The sequence below is a fragment of the Mycteria americana genome, chromosome 14 (assembly GCF_035582795.1).
Source record: "Mycteria americana isolate JAX WOST 10 ecotype Jacksonville Zoo and Gardens chromosome 14, USCA_MyAme_1.0, whole genome shotgun sequence".
In the NCBI taxonomy this organism is placed as follows: domain Eukaryota; kingdom Metazoa; phylum Chordata; class Aves; order Ciconiiformes; family Ciconiidae; genus Mycteria; species Mycteria americana.
Window position 1 is genome coordinate 6,863,231 of NC_134378.1, and position 22,818 is coordinate 6,886,048.

Here is a 22,818-nt window from a genome sequence, read left to right on the forward strand (position 1 = left end):
ATAATCAACGGGGCAAATAGACGGTGCTATTTATTCCTAGGGGAAATCCAGCTTGGTTAACTGAGAGGTTTGGGTTTTGCACAGCAGAGCTGGGGCTTAACTTTACACTTGCTTTTTTGTCTCTTTTTTTGTTTGGTACTTAGGGAAAAACAAGGGGAAAAAAATGAAAAGATGGAAAATAAGGCTCCCCTAAAGCAGGGATCGCTGAAACAATCCCTTAAACCTCGCATGCCTCCATCGAGGTATCTGAGTGAGCAGCGTTGCACAGATTTACTTGCTCACTTGCAAACGCCCTTCCTGAAGCCTCGCTGCTGCCCCGGGGAGCTCCCTCCATCACCACGAACCCCGCACCAGGACCGAGGGCACCGCTGCCGGGGTCTCGCCGATGAAGCTCACGAGAAATGCCCGCTCCAGGCTGTCGGGGTCACCCACCCCCCCGGGGAAGCACGCAGCGGGGCACTGCCCTTTCTGCCCCTGCTTTGCTGGGAAGAGAAAGCTTTTCGGCAAGCAGCGGCCGAGGAGCTGGTGGCTTTGCCAGAGGCTGGCTGTGGCGGTCAGCTGTAATTAAGAGCAGGAGTTGCTGCGTGGGGTGACGGGAGAGGCTGACACCCGCTGCCGGTCACTTGGGGCTTGCAGAGGTCACCGCGTCCCGGGTGTATGAGCAGCCCCGCGCTGCTCGGTGGCCGTTCTGTTGAGTCCCAGGGGTTTGGGGGTTTGCTGGTGCCCCGGGAGACCACTGCCCTTCCCTCGGGGGTGTAAGCGCCTTCCCTCCACGGCTGCAGGGAAAGATGCTGAGGCACGTGGAGCTGGTGGGACAGCGGGGAAACGGTGCACCGGGGCTCTGAGACCAGCGGCCTGGGGAGCTGCCAAAGGGTGGGCTGGCACGGCACGGCACGGCACGGCACGGCACGGCACGCGGCCCATGGCACAGGAGGTATGGCACGGCAGGGCACGACGCAGCGTCAAACAGCGTGGCAGGACTTCGCGTGGGGCACGCCGTGGTGTGGTGTGGCACAGCATCACACAACGTGACACGGTGTGACACAGCACGCCATGGCGTGGCACCGCTTGGCATGGTAGCGTATGGTGTGATATAAAATGGCATGGCATGGCATGGCATGGCATGGCATGACATGGCATGGCATGACATGGCATGACATGACATGGCATGACATGACATGGCATGACATGACATGGCATGACATGACATGGCATAACATAACATAACATAACATAACATAACATAACATAACATAACATAACATGGCACGGGCACGGGCACGCGCACAGCACCCAAAGCGACTTTACGCCGCTTCCCCTTTAAGGCACCCTGGCGCGCTGAGCGCCTCGGGCGGCTCGACCAATCAGCGCAGCCCACATCCTCGCCAGGGGCCGCCCCCGCCCGCCGCCGAGGGCCGCCGGGAGGCCCGTACCACTCCAGTCACTCAGGGGAGCCGCCGCTGCCGCTTCTCGGGCGGCCCTGCCGCTGCCCGGTCTCCTCCCGCCCGTCCCGCGCGCTCTGCTGTTCTTCACAGTTTCTCGGTGTCCGTAGCGGGCGCCCGTGGGGCTGAGGCCCCCTCGCAAAATACGCTGTCCCCCCCCCCCGCCTCCCCCGTGGCGCGGGCGCGATGGTGCGGGCCGGGCCGGGCCGGGGCGGGGCGCGGGGCGGAAGCGGCGCCGTGGCCCAGGCGGCGGGCGGCATCATGGCGGCGCCGGGTGCGGCAGGGGCGGCGGTGGGGAGGGCGGCGCGGCGGGTGCGACCCTCGGGACGGCGGGGAAGGGCCGCGGGGTAACTCGCTTGTCTCTCCGCAGGCCGGCGGCTGCGTCTGGCGGCGGCCCTCAACCTCCTCCTCCTCCTCGCCGGTGCCCGGGCCCTGGCCCCCAGCCATCACCTCACCGCCCGCGACCTGGCCCGGCTGAGGGCGGCGCTGGAGCGGCCCTTCGCCGACCTGCAGGCCGCCTTCTACTCCATCGTGGGCCTCGGCAGCCTGGGGGTGCGGGTGGCGGACGAAAAGGTGAGCGGTTGAGGGCCCGGCGGGGCCGCCGGTGCTGCCGCTCCCCCAGCCCTCGCCCCGCGCTCCTCCGCCGCCGGCACCGGCTTTGCTGCGCGCCCGGGGCCGTGGGGCTCCGCGCAAGGACGTTTTGCCGTGCCGAGGGCCTGTAGGCGCAGCAGAGCAGCGAAAGATGAGGCGTGACGAGTTTCTCTGTCGTGCTCCCCTTTCACAGTGCCGTCGGGAAAATGTAAAGCATATGTGCGTTGTGTTCTTCGCAGCTCTCAGTGCAAGTCACTGCTAATGACTGACAGTCGGTACTTTAATAAATTGCATCTTTGGACGGTAACATGCCACGGGCTCTCTTAGACTTACTGGTGGTTTCAGGCTTGCTCCTCCGCAGCCTGTTGTGATATTACTGTAGCTATCAGTTTGCTTCACTGTTTTGTGAAAAAGATTTCTGCCTGTGGCACGTTTGCTTCATTGTCCTGTTAAATAGAGCTTTCCTTATTTCATTTCAGTTCCAACGCTGAATTCGGCCAGGTCATTTGATCTTGCTATTTTTGTATATAAAATATGTTCCCTTGTGTGCAGACTAGAAACAAAGGCTTGTGGTATCAGTGTGATGCTTACTGCCCTTTCCTGTCTTTAAGCATTTCTAGTTTAAACGTTGCTTACACGAGTGTACCTGCTTACGTGCATGTGCGTGCTTACCTGTGCACCTGAGCTGTAAAGATAAGTTTGTTTTTTCCTCGTAAATTCAGGTAATTCAGTGGTTCCAAACCATTTGGGCTTAGTTTCTCTTTGAGTGTTGTGCATTTGCACCACAAACTGCGAGGCTCCAGAAGGTGTTGTGGTTCACCACACTGCACACCTAGCTGTGGTCGGTTACTGGTCATCTGCGGGCTGGTCTGGGAATTGCTGCGTTCGTTTATGTCAGTGTGGCTGGGTTTTTTAATAGTTCCTAGTTTCGGCAATGATAATACAGCTGTTGCTTCTGCAGGTAAACAGTAATTATTTATTTGGTCCTTGAGGTTTGTGATGAGAGTTTTTTTCTGGACAGTGTACCTCTTCACGGGGTGAGACTTATTTAAAAGGTAGAGCTAGTAAAAATAATAGGTAGGCATAACACTTGAACATGTATCAGTATTCCTAGGTAACTGTGGCATTAAAATCCTGTCCTACTTGTAAAGGCCTGTTCTCCACATACATAAATCACTGGTCTTTGAGTATGAGCAGTTAAATTCTTGGTTATTTTCTGGTTAAAATGGAATCTTAATGGTCAATCTATCTAGTTGTCAGTTAGTAATAAACAGGCTACAGATTAATGAGCAGTCTTATTACTTGCCTTCATACTGTAGCTGCTTACCTGACTTTTCTTACTGAATGCTTTGAAATTCTATATTCTGCGTCCATTAATGATTGTGTGTGATATACAGCTGGGAAGGAAGCTCACCCACAGAATTTCAGCTCATCTGTTCTCTATCCTGGGAGATTTTCCCTACTAAATATATGTATGGGACTTTTATTTTGATAGGTTTTTAAATTATACTCAATTTAAACTTGAATTCTGGTTGCAGTTGAGTTTATGTGAAAATCGCTTGTCTTTTTTAGCAGGAACCACCTTTGTTTCTGTGCAGCACTTAGTAGAGTATGATCTGGGGTGTTCTAGGCTCTGCTGCATCACAAATATTACTAGGGATTTCGTTTGCCTTTTTTCAGTATAAAAATGCACAGCAGTGTACATGAAATTGTCTTAGAGTATCATTTAAATCTCCTCGCAGTGGCTTAAGTCAAGACTGTTGCTGTAAGTTAACTTCTGTTTCTTCACAGGCTGCATGCAATTTCATCAAATCTCACGTGGACTCCAGCAGTGTTGACTCCCTCTTCTACGCTGCACAGTCCATCCGGGTCCTGTCTGGCTGTGAGGTGAGTTGCAGCCCTGAGCTCTGAAGGCAGATGTTACCAAGGAAATATTTACCTTGATCTTTTTTTTGGTTTTATTTTATGCATAACTTCTACTTTCTTTTAGTGGGTAGGGCTCTCTTGTGTCTTAGGTAAATGACTTATGAAGTGTCTGGGAGTACTCTATACAAGGCAAAGCGTAAAGATACAAAGCAAGTATTGGTCCAGAGTAATTCTCAGGGGATATTTCTTCATTAAACATTGGTGGCTAAGAAGAAAGGAGCCAGCACATTTTAATAGAATTCACAGCAGCCGTGTCAATTAAAAACTCTTTGGGCGGATGACAAACTGTTTGGATGTAAACCTTGTGTTGAAACACTGCAATGATACAAATGCAGCCCACGCTTGCTGAATTGTGGGTGGGTTATCCAAGCCCCGTTTTTCATCAGGGCCCCTGGCTGCTGCACAATGATGTGATGCCAGATGAAAAGCAGTAGCGGGTTACCAAGATAAATCTGAATCGTGGATTATCCTGGCTAATTGATACTTGAGAGGAAAACTTAGGGATTTGACTAATTAAACTAAAAGGTAATGAATGATAAAGGGCTTTTTCCCAAAAGCTTATAGTAGTTCACTAACCAAATATGTTGCTCCAGGAATAAATCAGTGGTGACTAGAAGGCTTTGTTTTTTCAAGTGTGAATCAACGTGTTCCCTGTGTTCTTCCTCAGGTTACCATTTCAAATGAGACCAGGGAGCTGCTGCTTGCAGCTGTCAGTGAGGATTCTTCAGTCACCCAGATCTTCCACGCCGTTGGGGCCCTGAGTGGCTTTGGCCTTCCTTTAGCATCTCAGGAAGCACTGAGTGCTCTTACTGCTCGTCTTAGCAAAGAAGAAAATGTGCTGGCGTAAGTCTTTCAGATGGAAATGATTCACTGTTGCATGTTTATCCTCTAGGCAGTTGGATTTTGGAGCAAAGGGTACTTTAACACTTAATTTTTGTAATATAGATGCAGTAGAGTAGGTGCTGTGTTTTCATTTGATGTATTTGTCCAGTTCATTATTGTTCCTCTGGGGGAACAAAAAATATGGCTTTGGGCTATTTCCTGTGTGACTTTGCAAATGAGCGTATGTATTCAGTTTAGTTCAAGAGTAATGGTCAGTAAAGAGGACACATCCCAAAGAAGCCTCCTCTTTTTAAAAGATTCACAACAGATTTTTTACTTAATACCCAGCCATGGTTCTGTGTCATTTATGGTTGCAATACACTTGATGCTCTTACTCAGCCCTGTTGTTTGTAGGTTGGGATGCCTGCACTGTGAAGTGGAAAAAAAGGTGCCAGTAAGCAGAAGGAATCTTGGCATTTATCACCAAAGAATTAAGTAATTTTACTGTGAGAGAATAGAGATTTCCTTAAAAGCTAGGGAAGAAAGGGAAACTTTAAAACTTGCTTTGTTGACCAAAAAAATGGATTCCTGGAAGCCTCAGTAGCAAGTCTGGGGACCTGTGCTATGCAGTGATCAAAGTTTGGTTTCTTCTCTGCCTTTGAACCTATGAGTTTATTGCAGCGCTGATGTGGCTAAAGTGGTGTTCCTTAATGAATTCTAAGTTTCCATTAAATCACTTCAGATTCATTGCCTTGAGTCAACTGAATGCAGTAACAGCTGTTTCACACTTCATTCAGAATAGAAACTGTAGTTGCTTTGATTTGAATGATGCTTGGCTTTTAAGGAAGGAAAAATCATACAATTGTTTGGTTTTGTTTGTTGTTGTTTAAGAACCATCCAGGCTTTGGAGACGGCATCTTACTTGTCCCAGCAGGCAGATCTAAGTGGCATTGTTGAGGAGATAGAGGTAGGAACATGCTATGCTCTCTAATTATCCAGGAATTTGCTAGACCTCTGTAGTACTAAAAGATGTATTAATGTGAAACACAAAATGAAAAAGCAGCCTGGCTAATTCCTTGCCTGCATGATGTGGGTTGGCTTGGCTCTTCCTTTCAACCAGCTGTTTCTTTGGGACTCTTAACTGTTTCTCAGTGGACTGAGACAGAGAAAGTCATGACTTTTAAATATAATTAAATCCACTAAAGGCTGACAGTTTATTTTTCTTCCTGTTTCTAAATTACTATTACAAAATACCTCAGTAATCCTGTACAGGTACTCTTGATTACAGGCCTAACATCTGTGGGTCTACTAGAATGCAATTTAAATTTTAGTAACTCTTTCTGTCAGGATCTTGTTGCTCGCCTGGATGACTTGGGTGGAGTTTATCTGCAGTTTGAAGAAGGAATTGAGACTACTGCACTGTTTGTTGCTGCTGCCTATAAGCTATCGGACCACGTGGGTACGGAGCCAGCAATGAAGGAGGTCTGTATCTGCTTTTTCCTCCCTTGCACACTGTAGCTCACAAAAAGGGTCTGCCTAGTCCCTGTTGTGCAGTGCAAGAGGCCGGTATAACTGGGTAGACTTTCTACTGGAAAAAATAATGAGCACACTCACTGAAAAGGGACATCTCAGAGGGAATGCTAAGTAGCAGAATCTAGGAGGAAATTCCACCTTCAAGATCACAGGCTGAATTTGCTTTGGTTTTTTATTTTTCGAATGTACAGAAGGAAATTGCAAGTGAGGCCTAGTTTGTTTATTGAAACAAGCTGTTGAAAAAAACCCTCTTGTTTCAGAGTTTGGTCTGGTATTTGGCACTTGTGTAGCACTTTCCAGCATTTCAAAGTGTTTTGCAAATGTTATTTACTTGTGAGGAAACAGAGGCACCCTAGTTTGGGGTGCCCAAAAGGGAGACAGCATTAGTATCATACGCCTACGGGAATCCAGATGCAAAAACTTGTTGCCTAAAATGAAAGACTGGAAATTCCTTTAGAGCTTGATTAAGCTAGAAATCATTACTGCAAACTATCCACTCGGTATTTTTTTTTTTTCCACAACAAGTTAACTGAGTTAGATGTACTTTTGATTGAGAGTGGCAGCTCCCTAAAGCGCAAGCCAAAGTGGCAGGGTTGAGACAGAAGCCAGTGTAAGACATTTGAGTTCATTCCTGGCTCTCTTCCATGCTGCTGCCAAACAGGCTAATGCAAAGTAATTTTGATGTCATTTCTGAGGTGGTGATTCTGCTACACACAATTCAAACTGTCAGCGTCCAAATGATGTTTGAAAAAAAGGCCAATTAAGGAAAACTGTTTAGTGTTGTTTCAGAATTGTGCTGTCAGAACTGCTATTGTTGGGGCTTAAAGCTTTATCTCTTGTGAATGGTGAGAGTGCTTCCAGAATGCCACAAAACTCTCTTTAAAAATTAACATGTAGTATTTGGAAAAAATAGCTCCCCTTTTTTTTTCCCCCCACAATTTAAATGAGTGTCAGTTGGCAATTAAGGTCTGGAGCTATGCCATGACCTCCATATAAATGAAAAACACTGCAGGATTTGCACTATGTGGGAGTTTTTTGTAGCATCTGTCTGGATGCTTTCTCTAGTTATGTCATGTATGTTGGTGCTCATTAATACAAGTAGGAGGGTTAAAATTTGAGATGCAGTGGATTTCATTTAAAAGTGTTCTTTGTCTGTAGGTTACTAAATGGTATGCCTGTTGCTTTATTTGGGGTTGCCTTTGACTGTTCTCATTTCTGATTAGAATTTAGCCCACAATCCTTTGCTTGGATCAAAGTACAGGTAACCAAACCCTCTGTTTTCCAGACTAGCAGGGAGTAATGGAAGAATCTGAATAATATGGCATACCCTGTGGAGTGTGGCACAGATGCACTAGCCCTACAAAGTCAGACTGCAAAACCAGCTGGGGGACTCCATCCCACTCCTTCGGAGAGAACAAATTAGCTTTGGCACATCCCGGAGCCCGAGCTGGCTCTGTGCTCCTGGTGGTACTGCTTTAAAGCTAATCCTCTTAGCTTGAGGACACTGCTGAGCCTAAGGGGATAAGCCTGCATGGGCCTAGACTAGCTCCTTCCAGAGCCATTAGGATGCTTTGCATCACTGCTCTGTGGCCTTCCCAGCTTGGCAGGTAGCCAGGACATCTAGCCTAGTCCTTCTCCACTGTGTGAAGACAATTGTACGGCTCCTGGAGCCAAATTGTCTTTTTGCAGCTGCACGCAGTCTGGATAGTTGAGCTGACGGCATCTTCCATTCTGAAACACGTAGTTTGAAGAGGTAGATCCAAATTCTGGTTTTGCAAGTTTTCAGCACAATTACAGCGATTGTGGTTGGAACCTCCCAGCCAAGAATAAGAATGCTAATGTGACATTCAAAAGGTAGCTAATTTTGGGTTACCCCATAATTTGAGTTATTTTTAAAGCAAATGGGAAATTAAATGGTCTTTACGAATGATGTTTTTATTAATAACATTATCCTGAGCCAGTTTGCAATGTTGTGGTAAGCTGCTGGTGCTTATGTGATTTGCTTTTCGTCCTTCAGGATCAAATTATCCAGTTGATGAATGCAATTTTTAGCAAGAAAAACTTTGAGACACTCTCAGAGGCCTTCAGTGTTGCTTGTGCTGCGGGCTCTTTATCCCGGAACCGCTACCACCTGCCTGTCATTATTGTCCCTGATGGGCCTGCAGCTGTGTCTCACCATCAGCCCGTACTCAGGGTGAGTCCTTAGCCCCAAATCTTAACTCATCTTTAGTGCTGTAGATCTGGGCTTACTGAATGTGTCAGGTGATGTCTTTCATTTTTAGCTCCAGAACTCAGGTTCTAGTAGATCTGGGGTTTTAGTGCTTTTATGAGGGGATTCTTAGGAACCTCTGCTTACCCAGGGCTTACCAAGACACTACCTCGATAAGGCACTGCGTGAGAGTCAGCTTTGCTGATTACAAACTTCAGCTTTCCTGGTTATGTTAGAAACAACTAGGTGAATCCGGGATGCTGGGCAGGGGAAATTCTGGGTGTATAATGCAGAGGGGTAGCAAGTCGTCTGTGCTCCTGCATTCCTTCTGGGACAACGGGTTTCACAGAAATTCTTGTTTTTCTCTTGTAGCTACAAGTGACCGATGTTATGTCCCAGCCACTGACTCAAGCTTCTGTAAAGCTCGACTATGCCAAGTCTGCATCTAGCAAAGCCACTGTCCTTCAACAGACAGCATTTGCTCTGTCAGGGTAAGACTATAATCTTGTTTTTACAGTTTGTAAGGCAAACAGGTGTTGTTTAAACAATGTTGGACTTATTTTTCTTATGTGTTCTTCCGCCAGAGAGATGTTTGTACGATGGAAAATTCAAAATGCTGTAGTTGTGTTTGGTTGGTAACGGGTGACTGAGCGTGTTTGGTAGTGATGGTGAATTTCTGTTGCTTTTTCTTTTGATTGGGAGTGGGGAATTACAATGTTCTTCTGACTTTGGGAGCACTTTGAAGAATTCTTTTCCTGCTGCACTTAGCCATGTTAGTTTTGTGCTGCATTTGTCTGTTTGCCTGCTTAATCTAGCATATTTGGAGACTTCTTGGTAGCAAGATGTTATCTGTCTGTAGGCTGCTGTTAGCATCTTAGAGGGTACTTAAAACCTTGCTGTTTTTTTTACAGAGACGTCTTTGAGCTGAACGTCATGAATGTGAAACTTGCAAGTGGATATTATGATTTCTCTATCAGTGTTGATGGAGATAAGCGATTTATTGCTAACAAAGTTGAGGTGGGTATGCTTTTTGATGGCACTTTAATTCTGTGCCTGTTCACCGCAACAGCTTTTTATTTATACCCATTAAGGATGTTGCCAGTTGTATGGCATTTTTATCACATGTTTTTCTGTAATGCATTGGATTTTGACTCAGGATTATGACCAGTAACCAGATTAATATATGATCAAAAGAGATTTGTGTAAATTTCGAAACTGACTTCTCACTTAGATGCTGATCTGACAGCATATGAGCAAAGGCTAACAGGGGAAGTGTTTATATAGCAGCCCAAAGTAGCTATGCAAAAACGATTACTGAGAGTGTTAGTTCTTCAGAGCATTCCAGATTTGAGTCTGTAAATCTCAAGGCTTGGCTAGCAGTTGTCTGGTGATTGCCTGAGGTATGGAAGCTGAGCATTTGTTGTTGTCTGTTTATATAGGCTCTAGAGCCCTAGAGAAGGGTCAAGAGGGTCTTTTGGAGTCTCCTAACTGCATACATGGTGATGCTTTTGTAGTGGAGAAACAGTGACCAAAGCAAATGAAGTCTTCCTTTCATGTATACGTACCCCCTTTTTGGTGGCAAAAGCTGTTATACCACACCTTTCTGAAGAAGAGTTTTATATAAACACTCAGAGTTTTACTTTCCGCAAGTTTGTTACAGTGAGAAGAATGTAACCTCTGTGACTATTCATATAATCGCCGAAGTGTCAACAGCTGAGAATGCTCTTCTCTAGTGATGTCTATTCCCAGGGTTAGTTTTTGCCCTCAATCGCCTATTTAAGGAAAAAATTAGCTTTTAAAGTCTTCCAACATAGAACATAGTCAGCTTGGAGTGGAGGAAGATGCTTATTTACAACTGCTGACCTTTACTCTGTGTATCAAATTGATGTTGTCATTCTAGTAGTAATGGCACTTAGGAGTGTCAAAAGGGGATTGATTGGTTCTGCTTAAGCTCGCTGCTGGCACACAGAGGTACCGGTAGGAATGCATTAATGCTGGGGCAGCTTTGTGTGAACCGCTTCTAATAAGACACATTGTTATGGGGGAGGACTGCTGGGGGAACTGCTTTTTTTCCTTACTGTTATTAGCATTAATTGTCCTTAATGCACCATCGTTTTGACAGTAATGAGCTGAACCAGTGGATTATTACTCCAGGCAGAGACTACATTTCCTGGCATTAAAATATTTGAGAGATGTTTGTGTACTGTTCAGTTGGAGGGGCTGTGTGCAGCAGCTCTGAGTTGCCTTCACATAACTTTTTAAAAATTAATATTTCATTAGTGCATCTTTCTTTGCTCCCATCTTGGAACAAACTAAGGCTTTACTAAAGTTAGCCCGAGTAGTCTACATGTTCATTTTCAGGGGTAACCTCTGTCTTAAATTACACTTTTTGTTGTAAAGGAACTGCCAAGATTGTTGTGTTTGAAGTCTGACCTGAATAGTTTGATTTATGTTTTTACATATTTTTCCCACAGGTTCCCTGTGAATTATTTTTCACGGTGAGGGTGTGGGGCTGGTTCACATGAGCAAACCTGTAATAACAAATTGTAGTATATGATGAAAAATATCTTGGCAGTGAAACTTTAATTCTCCAGGGGAGCATTTGTAAGCTGCGAGAACAAATGTGCTAATTAAAAACTACAGACTGCAGTAACTGCTTATGTTTGAGAGAAGGATTGAAATCAGTCAAACCCACCGAGGTTCACTGCCTAAGATGTCTGTGGTTTGGGACTGGGGAGAGGGCAGGAAGTCATTTCTCTGCTTGGGGCTTATACTGCACTTAGCACAAAGGAGTGTGATAAATGGCAGGGCCTTATTGGCTGCCCTGCACTAAGTGATAAATGCTGCGACTCCGAAGGAAAGCTTGCTGAGCAAAGTGCAGGTCTGCAGGAATGCTTTGGCTTTTGCTTGCTGGTAATAAAATCAGCAGAAACCTGTTAGGCTTTAGGAGCCAACAGAGGCATAACTGGTTGCTGTCCGGAGACCTCTCTCATCTCAAATTGCTATCCAGTAAGCAGAAGTATATGTGCACATGCAGTTTTAAGTTGTATCGTATGTGATGTCATCTTTAATAGCTAGTTTCTGCTAGTTCAAAAGGAAAACTAGTTGAATCTGGATAGTTGGACTGTTTCATTAAAAACAGTTCTCCAAAGGGCAGCTAACTCCAGCATGACTGAGAAGCTGGTGTCTTCAGAGCTGGCTGCTTGTGCAGGGAGGAAGAGGATGGGTTAGCATTAGTGGCTGATGCAGGAGCTTTGCCAGAAGGTAAATTGCTGTAGATCCTTCTGTTCAGGTTAGATTCTGTCTTTGGCTTAGTGTAGGGCCCTCTCTGGGGAAGGGGACAGGAGAACTAAAGCTTCTGCAGTGAAGCTGACCATAATTAGTATATGTAGAGTGCTCCGAGTAATTTTCTATTGTGTTTTGTTGCAGCTGAAAGTAAAAGTTTCCACGGAAGTTGGGATTACTAATGTAGATCTTTCTACTGTGGATAAAGATCAGAGCATTGCGCCAAAAACAACCAGGTAAAACTAAGCGGTGTGTGTGATCCTTTAAGGGGCAACTCTGGCTCTAGACTGGAGGTCTTCTGAGCTTTACCTACTTCAGCTAAACCAGAGGAATCTTGTATTGGAATAACTTCAGAGTTATATCCATGCTGTTTCTCTTAAACCTGTGAGTTCATTGGGAGAATACTGATTATTTTTATAGGTGGTTTTCCTTAATACTGAAATAAGTACTAACAGAAGCCAGGCAACCTGAATCTTCTGTTCCTTCGTTGGCACCTCTCCATAGCGAAAGCAAGTTAAAAGAATTGTGTAATGTTTCTGGTATTATTGGGCTTCACTAGACATGCTCTAAAGCAACATGTACACTGTATTTGGGGGAGGTGGCTGTACTATTGCTAGGTGTACTTGAACTTAATGCCATTGGTTTTTTAACTGACATCAGTTAGAATGTAATGTATGGAATTTAACTTAGGTTGCGCAGCCTCACTGAGGCCCCTCTGTGTGTGTTGATACAGCCTTCCTGTGCTGAAGTTTGAGAGTCTGTTTTTTCTGTTCTGCTGCCACCACACCTTTGGTTGTAGCATAGCCTTAGCCAAATGGAATGTGGGGCATGGTATTAGCAAAAACTTCTTCTGGTGTTCCTGTGAACCTTACAACAAACAACTGTTTTACTTGACAATGGGCAAGGTATATAGCTCACAAATCCTACTAAAAAAAATCCATTCATTTCTTTTCATTAAACTTATGGTGGAAGAGAAAGACATGTTAGTTCACCTGACTTCTTGATAAAATAGCTCATCTCTGCTGAGTAGACTTCAGTACTGCTATAGGCAGACTTGCATGCCTTGGTTTCTTTGAACACCAGGCCTTCTCTTGGAAGATCACCTCAATTCTGTTTGGTTTTTTCCTCCTAGGGTAGCTTACCCAGCCAAAGCCAAGGGCTCATTCACTGCTGACAGCCATCAGAATTTTGCTTTATCCTTCCAGCTGATAGACGTGAACAGTGGAGCTGAACTCATCCCTCACCAGGTGAGGACAAATTTTTGTCATTACTGTGTCACCAAGATGTTCCATCTTGAAGCATCTGAGGTGACAGTTGCTCTCGAAAAGATTTCATAGGTTTTGAGAGGCCTTATGTTTCTGACGTGGACCGTGAAAGATTGCTGATCTTTGTCGATGGGGGGTGGATTCAGTTCATTTGTTTTGGCTGTATGTTACATGAAGCCTCTTCTGGCTCTGGTACTGTGTCTTACTTAACTCAACAAAATGAGTGCAGGTAGCCTGCACTGTAAATGCACACTTCTAATTTTTTAATATAGATTGTTTGCTGAAAAAGTCCTTGAATGTCTTTAAAAATCTTATTTTTTCTGTATAAAATAGAAAAAAAGGGGGAAAGAAACCCACAAAAACCGTATACGCATACATCCCTTTTGCCTGCTGTTCCATATATCCGATGTTACTCCACAGGGTATATTGCCCTGTACCCCAGGTGGGCCACTGGATGGCCTTGGTCCTGTGTTAATGTAGTTACTCAGAGACATAGAACTCTGCTGATTTGCAGGGATCCAGACACCCGGGCTCCCAGTTTATACTGCAACTTTTGTTAATGTTGTGCTTTTTGATTTGGGGGTAAATCTCTCATTTTGCTGGCATTTGTAAACATGCTATGAGATATTCCAGAACTGTTACAATCTTCCTTTCAGACTTTTGTCCGACTTCACAACCAAAAGACTGGCCAGGAGGTAGTGTTTGTTGCAGAACCAGATAGCAAGAACGTATACAAGTTTGAACTGGATACCTCTGAAAGGAAGACTGAATTTGACTCTGCCTCTGGTACCTACACTCTTTACTTGATAATTGGAGATGCCACTCTGGAAAATCCAATCCTGTGGAATGTGGTATGTAGCTGGAAGTGTGGTGATGTGGTTTTGAGTTTACTGGCAGTCTAACAGGAGGGCATGGTACAGGCTTGGGAGAAAAAAGCTCAAATGTTTTGTTCTTTTAGTGAACCGAATCCTTTTGGCCATTTATGGGCTCTGAGGTTTGCTATTCATTTTAAGTTTTTAAATAAGCATCAAAGCAAGACAGAAATGAACATTCATTTCATCATGTGGTGGGACAGAAACTTCAGAACATTTATGGGTTTGATTGTAATATCACAGTAAGCACTTCAAGGTTTAGTCTTTCTGTGCTTGCTATGCTGGAAATGGGTCCAAGTCTTAGTGATGGGTGAATGGCATTACTGCCTCTGTTTAGGAGAAATTGCTTCTTAAAAAATCTGGTGGCTTTTTCTTAGTTTCCTTTAAAAATCATGTCAATCATAGATTGACAAGTAAGGAAATAGGCCACAGTAATGTAATAGATTTTATAAAACTTTTAACACATTAAGATCAAACTTTCCTGAAGCTGCATGATTTCATTTCAGGCTGATGTTGTGATCAAATTCCCAGAAGAGGATGTGCCATCCACAGTCCAGTCCAAGAACCTCTTTGTTCCCAAGCCTGAAATCCAGGTACGGTGAAAACCAAAAACTAAGTGTGGAGATAGGGGGCTAGTCCTGCTAGTATTATTTGTTCTTATCATAATTTATTTTTGAAAACTCATCTCTCATTAAAAAGAATTAATACTGTGTAAGTCATGTAATTAAAGGAAGACCAGAGTTACTGCTTAATGGAAAGAAATTTGTTGCAGTCCTCTGGAGTATGAATAAATAAGCTGTGTCCCCTGTCTGTGGAGTGCGACTGGTGTCACTGGGAAGATTCAAACATGAAAATTTGACTAGGTAAGCACTACAGAAATCTCTCTGCTTCTGAAGATGTCTCTTGCTTCATTCCAGCCATCTGTGCTGATGACAAGCTAACAAGCGCTTCTGTGAGTGCAAGGAAAAGTTAACTGTGCAAGAGATCAAATGTGCAGAGACTGGAATAGACACTACTTTAAAGAGTCCATCTTTGCCTTAAGAGGAATGCTTATCATCCAAGGGAACATCTGGGAACAGCACCAGGGCTGCAGCTGGGGAGCAGAGAAGCTGCTCTGTTGGAATACTCCTACTTACGAGTTGGTTTTGTTTGTTTGCAGCACCTCTTCAGGGAACCTGAGAAGAGGCCTCCCACTGTGGTATCTAACACTTTCACAGCATTGATTCTTTCCCCCCTGCTTTTGCTGCTCATTCTGGTGAGTGAACTGGGCCACAGAAGAAGAAAAGTTTTTCCCACCCAGTCCAAGGTCACTTAGGAGGTTGGCCAGCTAAACTTCGTGTTAAAACTCTGCGTTAGTCATGACTAGCACGGCAGTGCTGCAGTCATAGCTAGCAAATGTCAGTGCAGAGCATTGGTCTGGTATTGTCTCCTATTTATATTCCTAAACTGGTTTGTTGTTTGGGGGTTTTTTTGAGTTTATAGTCAAAACAGAAAAACACTGCTGCCAAGTAGAAGTAGGTGGGTTGAGTTTCTTCAGTGTGCTTCTGGTAGGGATGTTCAATAACAGTGGGCAGATTAAGTTATAACTAACATTAGACTTCCACAGGAAAAAAAGCAGTGATTCTGTCTTGCACTTAATGTATCCATCGCAACATCTGTGTTACTTAATCCTATCAGATTGATTCCCATTTACGGACGTAATTGGTATTTGTGTGTCTGTAGTTGAAACATCTACTGCTACTCACTGTATCATCAGATCAGTGGTTTGAACTTAATGCAATACAAAATCTCGTCTAGGCAAGTTAAATTACTCCTTATTTGGAGGATGAAACTGATCTCTTGCTTGGCAGTAATTTCCCATTAGCTAGTCTCACTGAAAGCTGGCATTCAGATAGTCGTGTCCACTGGTCTCTGGAGTTCGCAATATACATGTTGATGACACTGTAATGAAAAATCTCATTGCTTCTGCTCCTGTTTTCCATCCTTCATGCCTTTCTCTTTTGTACTCTAAAAACTGAAATTGTTTTTATGAGCACACATCTTGTATCTATAGCTGTTCTTTTGCTGAGTCCAAAACTAGAACCTTACCTTTTTTTGTCTTTTTAATTAAAATTCATTCAGCTGGATAGAAATAGCAATGTTTATTTTTCTGGGAAATGTAGATTTGGAGCAATACCCTCTCATCAGTTTAAGAAAGATAACTGAGGAACTGCTTCTGGTCAGTCAGAAGCAGCAGGAGAAGTTTTCGCTAAAGGAGCTCAACGGTGCTGTCTTTAGCAAAATTACTACTCTGTCCTCTTGTAGTAGGAAACAAGTGCTTCTGTAGAGAATACACTGTATTCATTGAAGAACTTAAAGCAAAGATACTGAAGTTTAAAATAAAAGCTTGTGTTTACAAGGCTCTTGTAACTGGGGTTTTGTTTCTTTCCCTTTTAGTGGATAAAGATAGGTGCCAACATCTCCAACTTCAGCTTTGCTCCCAGCACCATTGTTTTTCACATGGGACATGCTGGTAAGTGTCAGAGGCTTTCTGCTTTGTTTGACCTTCTCACCTGGGAGTTACAGATGAGAGCACTGGTGGTTAATGGGCTTGCGGTCTATTAACTATAATGACATAATAGCATAACATTTGTTCTCTTGTTTTCATCTGCCTTCCTGCTTTTCATGATTGTTAATATGGTGATAAACCTGTTTGGCCATCAGCTTATAACAGTGGTCATTATCCGGGCTCCTCTCACGCACCATTTATCTGTACTTAATAGAACTTCTTATTTCCAGAGGTCACACTTTCTTTATTGCATGTTTATCCTTTGTAAGCAGGGAGTTTCTGTGGGGATTGAAGCCTGCAGGACTGCCATCTACATCTTTTCTTTAAAGCTCTTCCTGTGAAAGCTGCTCTTGTTCTTTGGCTGGACCAATTTTTTTCATCAGTTTTATTGTGCCCTTGGTTGCACGGTTATTTACTGTCTTCGTAGAATTTAAAAAACAGCAGGTTGAGGGAACATTGGATCCACTGTTTCCCAAGTGACAGTGTGTTGCTTAATCCAAGCCAGTTTCCCTGGAAGCTTTATAAAGCTGTAAGCTCCTACAAATGTGCAAAGGTCCTCTATTGAAATCCAGAGTATCCTCCTCCTTTTAATAGCCCTTAATGTCTATAATATGTCCATAATTCTGCCACAGGAGGGTTGGTTGCAAGCCATCAGTGTCACATTTTTCTTCAGTGTGGAGACCCAGACACCTTTTTCCCCTGGCAATGACATATAGTCTTTAGATCTGCCATTTCAGAGCTTCAGAGATGAGATAGAAACCAAACACTTAGGCCTGGCAGTACTACATAACAATTGTTCTGAGGATAACGAATCTTTGGTCTTTGAAATGCAATTTCAGCCATGGGCTCTGTCTTTTTTTCACAGCAATGTTGGGACTCATGTATGTCTACTGGACTCAGCTCAACATGTTCCAGACTCTGAAGTACTTGGCCATTTTGGGTGGCGTCACATTCCTGGCAGGCAACAGGATGCTGGCTCAGAAAGCAGTAAAACGGTAAGCCAGGGGTGGATGCGTTGGTGGGAGCCACTTTTAAAATCAGCGTGGAGATCACATTGATGCTATTGTGTGTCAGTAACTGATACAGTAATGAACGCTGCTTTTGGTTCTTGGACCTTGTGTGCAGGGATGGGCTGCTCGGTCCCACTTTCTTTCCTACTGACTGGGGCAATGAGCTGCTCTCGCTGAGATACAGCTAACTGCTCCTTCAGAGAGAGCGGTCCACATGGCCACTTGCTGAAGCGATCAGGCACACGGAGAAAGCAAAGGATGAAAGTACGTGTACTTTGACATGGGGAAACCCACATTTGGTGAGACACGTTCACTGACAAATTTGTTTTATTACATGATATATCAAGCTCTTAAAATATTGTTAGATAATGAAAGCGACTATAAATGCAGAAGAGACCCAACTCTTCTGTAGCTGTGCTTGTGAGATAAGTTTTAAGAGGAGGAAAGTAAGGTGGGGGTATCTTACTGCTGTCTTCCCCCACCTAAAGGGGGATTATAGAGAAAAGGGAAGCAGGTGTTTATCAGAGGTGTGCAGCAACAGACAAAGTGCAACACAGACAAGCAAAAACAGGGAAAATTCTGCTAAATGTTAGGGATACAACATTCATTTCCACACTGGCATTGGGCGGATTCTTCACACTTGTGTCTTCTGCCATGCAGTGTCTCGTGAATGTGCCATGGCTTAGGCAGCCTGCAGGCAGTTTGCTGACCTAAGCTTCCAATACAGTGCATTAATTAGGGGTCGAACCCTTCCCTCTCCTTCACTTCTGCCACACGGGGTTTCCGTGTGAGACTTAAGTTTTAGCTCTTTTGTGCTAATGTAGAGTTTGGCTCTGAAGATGAGGTTATTGACCTGCTTTGCCATCAAACCTGTGCTGTTTGTACCTTCCCCTTTTTGAGCCCCTAGGAGTTGTTTATCCTTGCATACCTATTTGCATAAATATCCCTGGGTTCTCACTTTTTTGATTACACTGTATTAAAACCAGGACAAGAGCTGTAAAAAACAAGAATATAATTTTCAGGGGTTTTGCATTGACTTGTTGTCTTTAAAACATCTTTACTTGCATGGCTGTAGCAGGGAGGATGATTATTGTAATCAACCCTTTCCATACCATCCTCCCAGCTTTCTCGGCCTTGCTCCCTTGGGTGTGCAGTTCTCTCCACTGAGGCACTTTCTCTTCTTAGCATGACAGTTCCTACTGGGATTTTGTTGCCAACAGGGCGATGTTATGTCATTTAATAATATTTCCTTTTTAATTTAAAGAGTAATGATAAAATCATTATTAATTACAGATTGCCTAGGATACAGGTTTGGGGAAAAAGAATACAATGAACCTCACTTCTAAGTGTCTTCGCTCAACCAGGGCTTCTGTTAGCACATAAATGCAGGTGCTTGGTTCCTACTTCAAAACACTGCAGGGGGTGTCTGTATGCTTTTTCACTGTAAATGACATGAAGCTGCAACTACAATGGCAAATTTGAAAGTAAAACTTCTACCTTAGGCTAAAGTTAAACCCTTTGTACATGACTTTAAAGTTCAAAAAGACATCTTTTTGTTAACGTGCTGCTAGCCTGTCTCAGATGAAGTGCAGTGATAATTAACTGGATTGCACTTTGAGGCAGAGCTGCTGTTCCACTATGGAGACCGCTGGCGGGGGTGGGAAGGGGGACTGTATAAACCATCTTTTTACAGAAGTTACCAGAAGGCCTGGTTTTGCTTTTTGCATTTCTGTCGCTGGCTCTGGTTCCTGGAGCAGGGCTGCTTTCCTCCTTCTTATCTTCTCTGAACCTTTCTTACTCTCTCCTTTTGGCAGGATCGCTGCAGAGCAGAGCAGTAGGTTGGCAAAGTATAGAACACTGCGGTAAAAGGGGGTTTTGCTAGTGACCAGCTCTTCTAGAAGTAAGGGCCTTTTTGGAATTTGCCTTTCCTGGGCATGCTGCCTGTTTTCTTTCACATCATCGCTCACTCCTTGTACAAAAAGATATCTGAGCTGAAGCTGCTTCCTTCCAACATCGCTTATTGGACTTTAAATCAGTCCTTGGGTGTCCTTGGCTACAGCTGGGTTTGCATATTAGCAGTACGTGTCCTCTGAGACTAAATTGCCTTTGTGTGATTTCCTTCATCATCTGTCTGTATGGTAATCTGTGCACATGTGAATATGCTGTCTTGGGCACCAAGCAGCTATCAGGTGATGAAATAAACCTAGTTTAAGCAGTATTGTTCCTGTAAATAAATTATTAGTGATGTCAGCTGGAGGAGAACATGATGAATATGGCTGATACCTGGGCTGTTCCCATCCTGCTGTTGGTGCTCCCTATCCCATCTGCAGTATTCTAGTTATTCAGCTGCCAGGCACTCTGACTGCTGAATTATGTCCTCACTTGGGGTGGCAAGAGCTCTGTGTGCAGCAGAGCCACGTCAGCACCACCTCATTCAGCTGAGAACACCACCCAATCCGGGGGTCACCCTCCTATTAGACTGAACTGGTCACAATGGCCCTGTCAGTGGCAGCAGCAGCAGCAGCCCCCTCCATTCGATCGATACAATCATCTGACAGGTGTCCATTGTCATGTACCAGTGCAAAGCCCTTCGTTTCCTTTCATGCTGAGCAGGTAAGGTCCCAGTTTGCTATATCCACAGTGGCACAGGAGGCAGGACTGCCTGCCGGTCTGCATGCTGCCCGACTCTGAATGTGTATGTGTGGCTTCATTTCTCAGTCAATGCACTATTTTATTTGGGGAAAGGAGAGAGCATCTGGGACAAGTCCTGTGATGGGACTGAAATCACAGTGTGTTGCGCTGGTACATCTCATGATCGTCTGCTTTCTCTCTTGTTCATAGTCAGTGCTCCAGGCACACACACACACACACACACAGTGCATTGAACAGAGCTCAGTTTTAGCGTGGGCAGCTGTGTCGCAGAAACAATGTCTTGCAAAGACATTGCAAAGGCTTGCAAAGGTTCCTGTCTGCAGATCAGATAGTATGGAGGATGGTTTCATGAAAATTACCTATGGAGAATTTGGCATTGTGTCCCATAGAAAAACACCCTCTTACTATCTCTTCTCTCCCTGGAGTGTTCTGAGGTATTCGAGCACAGAACAAGCTATGACAAGTAACTGGAGAGGAACTGGAGATGATTGTCGCTTGTTCTGGTAGATAAATGCTGGCTGCACCCTGGCTGTGCTTGCTGGTGCTATTCTGGTCCCTGGACGCTTCTTTACCATAGCTTTGGGCCAGTGGTTTTCAGCTTTTTAGTGGCCTGTTAACAAATGTGTAACAAGCGTGTTCCCCACAGCTTGCATGTTTTCTGTTTCTTAGCCTGGCATTTTAACTCCTTAATTCCTCATGGGCTGTGAGTAATCCTGGAAGACCTTGCAAATAACTTATTATCCACAAACCGTAAGTTAGGTTTTGCTGCCATGTGCAGTCACAAGCATTTTTCCTTATTGCTGCCCAGATATGTCAGTTAAGACTGTATTGTTACCAACTTCTAGGGCTGGACTGTCAAGTGCTCAGCATCCATAGCTATGCCTGTGTCTGGCATCTTGAAGGGAAAAGGACCCCAAAAAGATGGGTCTGCTGTGCCCACGTTGGATTACTTCATCCTGGGGACATGAAGATCTTTTCTTTGTGTTTACATGGACCAACTGATTCCAAGTGGATAGATTGGTCCTGTTTAAAGTAGAAAAGCAGTTAAGGTACCCGCAGACTTTGCATTCAGCCCTGCTTTTTTGTTTAGTTCTGTATTTTACAAGGCTCATTCATCCCTTTTGCACCAGAAATTAACCTTCATTTTGTCTGACCATTTCCATCCTCCTTGAATTCAGTCCTCCATTCCATTGCAGTACTGGTTTTATCACTCCAATAAGTTTCCTTTGAGAAGCTTATCTGACAAGCTTCCTTTGAGAGAGAATGAGGGGTCTGGGGACACTTCTACTGTGCGAGGAAGTGCTTTGTTGCCTGGAAGAGTTAATTTTTTGGATTTTTCTTTCCAGGATACACTAGTACCAGAAGAATGGAAGAAATGGGGAAAAACAAAGCAAATGCCTTCAGAACAGAAGTGAATAAATAACTGGAAGACCAGAAGGAGGAAGGCAGAAGCAGATTTTTTTTATATATTAAGTCAAAAGGGTGCCAGTTATACTTTTTTAAAAATCTGATTTTCATCGTTGTGTTCATGCTACTTGTGTGCTTTTCATAGGAATCTGGAAAATCCTTTCTTCCCTGGATCCTCCTCCCTTTTTCTCCCAGGACGTTTGAATTTCCTTTAGAAAAAGAGGAAAAAGAAAATACAGTTCTGCTTTTCCCCAGGTGCCCTCTCCTCGTCCTAAATGGTTGTGAATAAAGAGGAAAGAATGGTCCTGAATTTTGTTTTTTGGCTGTCTCAGAGGCTGTGATTGGAAGTTGGGCTCACATGAGAGTGAAAAGAGCTTTTTCTGCTGGGTAATTTTGTGTATGAGTCATTGCTGTGTGAAGCTTCCTGTTCTTTCATGTCCTTTCCCAGAGGGACATGTTTATTGGGGGGGACTTCCCACCCCTGCCTGTCCCTTGTGTGACGCTGTCATCCGCATTTCTCCACTAATGGCTGTTCTCTCTGGCTTCAGGATGGCGCCGGGCTGGGCTGGGCTGAGTTGCCCTGGGCCCTCGGGGCTCAGACAGGAGGAGTCCTCGGGGCCTGGCCCTTGCGGGGATCCAGCTGCGGTGCTGGCGTGCCTGGTGTGTCTGACCCTGGCAGGTTTGGTGGGTCCCTTGAGTGGGTTCACTTTCTTTCCAGCCTCTGAAAGTAACCTTTTCACTCCAAATACAAGTTTGATTGAGGTTATTGTCTCTGTTCTTCTATGAAACCGAACGCCAGGAATCTGCTGATTGCCACGTGGCCACGTTTGAGTGACGTGAGCTCTAACTTCTCAATTACTACCTTCAAGACCACTAAGCAGTGTTGAGGCAGCAGACTTGGGCTTTATTGAAGGACACACTGGTAGTAATGACCAAAGGCCAAAATCTCCTCCTGATGAGTGACTTCCACATGGGAAACTTAACAGTTGCTCCCTCCCCTGCATCTGTGTGTTGGCTCCTGTTTGTCCTGTGTCAGACTAGTTTCTTTAAAGGCCTTTTGGCAAAGGAACTTTATCAAATGTCTTTTGGAGATCCAAGAAAATTATATCAACCAGCAAGCATGTGGATAAAGGGTGTGGAGCTGAATCCTCCAAAGAACTTCACATGTGTGAGACATGACTCCACTTTATAAAAGCCATCTTGCCTCTTCCCCACTGCAGTTGTTCACACTTAGCTCACTGTTTCTGTTCTTTGTA

At 44.5% G+C, this 22,818-nt stretch overlaps 1 protein-coding gene across 1 annotated transcript; it reads left to right on the forward strand.

Annotated features, from left to right (window-relative positions):
• The first annotated feature begins 1,584 nt into the window (after positions 1-1,584).
• On the forward strand, positions 1,585-21,872 carry RPN2 (ribophorin II). Its single transcript, XM_075516967.1, has 17 exons — positions 1,585-1,716; positions 1,813-2,015; positions 3,825-3,920; positions 4,627-4,802; positions 5,673-5,748; positions 6,129-6,263; positions 8,332-8,508; positions 8,896-9,014; positions 9,435-9,540; positions 11,953-12,044; positions 12,941-13,055; positions 13,730-13,924; positions 14,452-14,538; positions 15,105-15,200; positions 16,382-16,457; positions 17,359-17,488; positions 21,502-21,872. The coding sequence occupies exons 1-17, from the start codon at positions 1,629-1,631 to the stop codon at positions 21,509-21,511; spliced, it is 1,977 nt and encodes a 658-aa protein (XP_075373082.1). The 5' UTR covers positions 1,585-1,628; the 3' UTR covers positions 21,512-21,872.
• Positions 21,873-22,818: the final 946 nt, after the last annotated feature.

Bases quoted from the DNA above. Each gene is read 5' to 3' on its own strand.
- RPN2 (XM_075516967.1), top strand. From the start codon at position 1,629: ATGGTGCGGGCCGGGCCGGGCCGGGGCGGGGCGCGGGGCGGAAGCGGC. The intron at 9,015-9,434 runs GTAAGACTATAA...TTTTTTTTACAG, and splicing joins ACAGCATTTGCTCTGTCAGG to AGACGTCTTTGAGCTGAACG. The intron at 12,045-12,940 runs GTAAAACTAAGC...TTTTCCTCCTAG, and splicing joins ATTGCGCCAAAAACAACCAG to GGTAGCTTACCCAGCCAAAG.